The sequence below is a fragment of the Penaeus vannamei genome, chromosome 20 (genome assembly GCF_042767895.1).
Source record: "Penaeus vannamei isolate JL-2024 chromosome 20, ASM4276789v1, whole genome shotgun sequence".
In the NCBI taxonomy this organism is placed as follows: domain Eukaryota; kingdom Metazoa; phylum Arthropoda; class Malacostraca; order Decapoda; family Penaeidae; genus Penaeus; species Penaeus vannamei.
The window spans coordinates 37138192-37144191 of record NC_091568.1 but is presented as its reverse complement, the minus strand read 5'-3'; the positions used below and the strand labels follow the sequence as shown (position 1 = coordinate 37144191).

General features: G+C 39.5%; 1 protein-coding gene across 1 annotated transcript in view; it reads left to right on the top strand.

Annotated features, from left to right (window-relative positions):
• The window catches only part of LOC113819870 (microfibril-associated glycoprotein 4), a 43958-nt gene that overhangs the window by 15629 nt on the left and 22329 nt on the right, over positions 1 to 6000 (top strand). Inside the window, exon 4 of the mRNA XM_070135486.1 lies at positions 252 to 345. Within this exon, the coding sequence (XP_069991587.1) occupies positions 252 to 345 (94 nt within the window). The remainder of the gene's footprint in view (positions 1 to 251; positions 346 to 6000) is intronic.

The window sequence follows — 6000 nt, the reverse complement described above, 5'->3', positions numbered from 1 at the left end:
TGGTCTGACATGTATAACACCTAACCAGTTCGAGTGAGCGCTCTCGTGTTTTTAACTTAATTTAATTCTATCTATTTATTTATTTATTATTTACTTATTTATATTTATCTATTTACTTATTCATATTTATTTATTTACTTATTTTTATCTATTTATTTACTTATTTATATTTATTTACTTATCTATATTTATTTATTTACTTATTTATTTCTTCTTTACATCACTGACTTCACTTCTGGATCACACTGTAGGTTCGGGACGATGTTGAGCCGCACGAGAATTTTATGCGCGGTTGGGAGGACTACAAGGTCGGCTTCGGAGACTTCGACAGGGAGTTCTGGCTTGGTGAGTTCTCTCTCCGTTCTCGCTTTCTCGGCTTCTCTGTCTTGTAGTTCCCGAGTTGTTGTTTTTTATTTTTTTTTGAGTCTTCGGTTGTTTGTTGGTCTTGATTTCTCTCTCTCTCTCTCTTTCTGTCTGTCTTTCTATCTCTCTAATCATCCGTGTAACTGCATCTCCCTCTCTCCCTCCATCTCTCTCTTTCTCTCTCTTCCTTCAGTTATCTCTTCCTCCGTCTATTTACCTCATAGTCTATATCACTCTTTCACGTCGCAAGTATATTTTCCCTGATAACCAAGTCACGCCCAATCTTCTCATACCATTTCATGTTACAAATTGATATTTATTTTTCTAAAAAACCCATGAACTGCCATCAACATTTTTTTTTAGTATTTTCCTTCTCTCGGTGACGGAAGTTCTGCTGTAACGGTGCAGCTGGCCGGTCCTCGCGGTGGTCGGGGCGAGAGACCGCTTCGAGTTACGGTGATTTGCCGATTCATGACGTCGGGAGATGATGTCGCTCACTGCCAAGCTGTTCGGGCCACTTTCTCGACCAGTGACAGAGGGACAGAGAGGACCGTAGTAACTGCATGACTCGCCATGACTTAAGCCACTGAGCTCACGTTCCCTCGGGGAGACTTTCCCTACGGTGTACCGCCCTCCCTTCTCCTCCTCCTCTTCCCCTCCCCGTCTCCATCTCCCTTTCATTTCCTTTTCCCTAAGCCTTTGCGTTTTCTCTGTCTTTCTCTTCGCCTTCTTCCTTCCATCTTTTTATTTTTCTTCTTTTCTTGTCATTTTTTCTCTACCTGACTGGTTTTGCCTTTTCTCTCTACATTCGATTCGTTGAACAAAACGCGGGATGGAAATCAGTCATAGCAGAAGATAAGGATAGTCAAAAAATATATATAAATAAGACGCAAGTTTTTTTTCCCAAGGATTGCATAGAAGAAAAATTATATGTTTTGTTCGTTTTTTTTCTTAGTGGCGGTGAATGTTCTAGAAGTTCTCCCGGTTAGACAGGTTGATTGCCTGTGGTCATAAGGAACTGAAGTGGTTTCGCCGTTGTTGGGATGTGTAAATGCGTGTAGTGCGTCTGTGTGTTAATGTGCGTTTTCTGTGTGCGTGTATATTCATATGTGTAGTATATGCATTTTGTGTTGGCTTTGCAAGACCGGAAGACGGTCTCATTTTATTCGCTCACTCCAGATAATTATCGTATTCCCACTTTCACTTATATTCTCCTCGCAGTCGCTCACAAACCGTTGACTTAACCTGATGCTTCACGTCTCGGTTACTGATGCACAATCAAATAAACAATCAAGACTCATTAATTGATGTGAACAGAGAAGCATAATGTTTTCCCATCTCCCTTGGCCCCCTTATCCAAAACAGAAGCCACCATGATGAAGATTTTTAGATAATGTATGCAAAGGGATGTGCTGAGTCACGCAAGCGCTGCTAGAGTTTTAGAAAGTCTCCATCTGTCTGTCTTTTAAGCGTTGGGAGGAAGATGAGGTTGAGATGACTTTATTAAAAAAAAAAGAGATGAGGTACGAGAGACGCCATCATGTTAAATTCTCCTCGAGTTGACAATAAAAGTAAAAACAAGAATGATATTCGAGACAAGTGAAGGGAATCGAAGAGCGTCTGGTTATATAAACGATTTTATTTTGTTCAACGACAAAAAAATATAGGTTTGGCAGGCGAATTACGTGAAGTAATAAGTGGCTAAAAGTCATACGCAGGATGTAGAGTGACTTGTGGCAGGGGACTGGCCGTAGAAAGTGACCGACGGGGGGAAAATGACAGACAGGGGAAAACCAAACTGCTAGGGGGAGATGGCGGTCAAGAGAAAGTGATTCGCAAGGAAAATTGGCAACATGCAAAGTTTTCCTCGTTCACGAAAACGAAAAGGGGGAAAATGCGACAAGAAAGAAGTGAAATATATACAGCGAAAATACACAAAAAACACTACGGACTGGTAGAGCAGAGTATTAGATACAGGGGGATAGCTAATTAGCCAAAGATAATGCCTGAGGAACAGTTAAGAAAAAAATTAATTCCAGACTACCATATTTCTCACGGAACTAACTGCTATAGCGTATATAGAGATAAAAGAAAGTCGAAGGATAAAATAGTAAGTGAGAGAAAGTAGACGTGATGACTATTCCGAGATATTCTACTGACGGCACATCTGACTGATCGGAGAAAGTGTTGACTGAGTCTTCCTTGGCTGAACAGAGGTGACTGCCGAGTGGGAAATTTATGGCAAAGTGAAAGCTAAATGAGGGTAAAATATCTGACGAACTCCAATAGCAATGGACGAGGTGGGAAAATGATGGAAGAAAGTCGTAGAAAAAGAGAAAATAGTGATAACCGAAGGGAAGATAAGTTACAGGGGGGGCGGGGGGGGAAGGAAACTTTAGAGAGCGACAATAATTGCTAAAGGAAAGTCAAGGGAGCCAGGTATATGATCGTAAATCCACAAGGAAGGGGTGAACGAACGGGAATTGGATAGAGGAGAAAGTTGACGAAAGAGAAGGAGGAAGGATGGGGCCTTTGGCACAGCAGAACACAGCTGTTGAAGGGAATGCGCCTGACAGACAAATGCTCAGGGTAGCGAACTGGTCTGTGAATAAAGAAGATGAATATAGCGGGTAAAATGAGAGAAAAAAAGTTACTGTGAAAAAAGTTATAATGCACATAACGACAGAGTGTGCATATTACAGTAAAAAGAAAAAGATGTAAAAAAAAACCCACTTAAAAGAGACATTAGAGTTAATAGTATGAGGTCCGACTACCGGTAGACAGAAGATAACAGAATTAAAGAATTAGAAATTAACAGCTGATACCACATCTACTGATAAACATGCGTCGACTTAAAATTTACGGAACCTACAAGAGGAATAAAAAAAAAAAAAAATAGAAGTCAGCAAACAACTGATGAATTTTTGGCCCACTAATGACTATGTAGCCGTAACATGTAGAACGATTACATATGTATGCCTGTAGACTGACGAACCTATGATAAACTGAAAAGTAGATGACTGATAGATACATCACTGACTGACAAGTAGATGAAACGCTGAATGGTTATACGTGATATAGACTGTCAAGTAGGCCTACATGATAGACTAAAATGTAGATGACTGATAAACACCGCATGGACTGACAAGCTGGCAGTTAACTGAAAAAATAGACAACCGACCAGAAGATGGTGGACTAAAAAGATGACCAATAGATGATGTACTGAAAGACAGATTATTTGCCAAGACGTGGATGACTGAACTAAAAAGTCATAATATAAAAAAAATACATCCGAGACAGTCAACGCTGTTATATAATACACTGACAAGATGACTGGCAAATTACTTCCTGATAAGGTGATAAGCCAGAATGCAGATAACAGACTCTTAGAAGGTGGACTAAACTTCACGAACTATTCGATAATGGACTATCGAATAGATAATATATTACCATATACACTGAAGAGTAGACCCGAAAAAATATACAGTTGGTTGACTAGACGGGAATGTAGATTGACAAGTAGATATTTACCTGAAAAATGGTCAGTCATCTACAGTTGACTGGCCAGTAGATGACTGACAATTAAACTGGGAATTAGATAACTGGGGAATAGACTGGGAAGTTAATAAATGACGAGTAGGCTGGGAAATAGATAACTACCACAGTGTACGTAGATAACAAGTATACGGGAAATACTAAATGTCCAGGAAATAGATGACTGACAAATAGACTGAAATAGTAGACACAAAAAATAGGTGACTTAATTAGTGAACTGGGAAGTAAATGACTGAAAAGTAGACTGTAAAGACGATAATAAATTGACTGAACAGACAAGAAAGTAGATAGTTGACAAAATGACCAGAATTTTGATGGGACTGAAAAGTTGATGAATGGAAAGCTGACAAAGAGCAAATGAATGACAAGCAGTATTCTGATTAGGAGCCGGATGACTGACAAATAGACTGGGATAGACTGGGTAGTAGGATACTGATTACTAGATGACTGACAAGTAGATTGAGGACTGGATGACCCATGTAGACTGAAACGTTGACTGATAAGTTGACCTGGAACTGGATGACTCATGTAGACTGAAACATTGATGACTGACAAGTAGATGGAGAACTGGATGACTTATATGTAGACTGAAAAGTTGATGACTGATTAGTTGACTGGGAACTGGATGACTTATATGTAGACTGAAACGATGACTGATAAGTTGACTGGGAACTGGATGACTTACATGAAGACTGAAACATTGATGACTGACAAGTAGATTGAGAACTGGATGACTTATATGTAGACTGAAAAGTTGATGACTGATTAGTTGACTGGGGAACTAGATGACTCATGTAGACTGAAACATTGATGACTGACAAGTAGATGGAGAACTGGATGACTTATATGTAGACTGAAACGTTGATGACTGATAAGTTGACTGGGAACTGGATGACTTACATGTAGACTGAAAAGTTGATGACTGATTAGTTGACTGGGAACTAGATGACTTACATGTAGACCGAAACATTGACGACTGACAAGTATATTGAGAACTGGATGACTTATATGTAGACTGAAACGTTGATGACTGATTAGTTGACTGGGAACTGGATGACTTACATGTAGACTGAAACGTTGATGACTGACAAGTAGATTGAGGACTGGATGACCCATGTAGACTGATACGTTGACTGATAAGTTGACTGGGAACTGGATGACTTACAGGTAGACTGAATAGTTGATGACTGACAAGTAGATTGATAACTGGATGACTTATATGTAAACTGAAACGATGACTGACAAGTAGATTGAGAACTGGATGACTTACGTAGACTGAAACGATGACTGACAAGTAGAGTGATAACTGGATGACTTATATGTAGACTGAAACATTGATGACTGACAAGTTGACTGGGAACTGGATGACTTACATGTAGACTGAAACGATGACTGACAAGTAGATTGAGAACTGGATGACTTATATGTAGACCGAAACATTGACGACTGACAAGTAGATTGAGAACTGTATGACTTATATGTAGACTGAAACGTTGACTGATAAGTTGACTGGGAACTGGATGACTTACATGTAGACTGAAACATTGATGACTGATTAGTTGACTGGGAACTGGATGACTTATATGTAGACTGAAACATTGATAACTGGCAAGTAGATGGAGAACTGGATGACTTACATGTAGACTGAGAAGTTGATGACTGATTAGTTGACTGGGAACTGGATGACTTATATGTAGACCGAAACATTGATGACTGACAAGTAGATTGAGGACTGGATGACCCATGTAGACTGATACGTTGACTGATAAGTTGACTGGGAACTGGACTGAAAATGGCTGCCAGAAGATGACTGACAAGTATACAGAGAAGTAGTGATGACAAGTAAACTGAGAAGTAGATAACTGACAATAAGAGTGAGTAAATGACTAACAAGTAGACCATAGATGACTGAAAAGTAGATGACTGACAAGTACAGTTAGATGACTGACAAGGAGACAGAATAGATGACTGACAAATAGATTTAGGAGTAAATGACTGACGAGTAGACTGAGACGTGGATGACTGACAAGGAGACTGAGAAGCAGATGGCTGACAAGTAGACTGAAGTAAAAGAATGAGAAG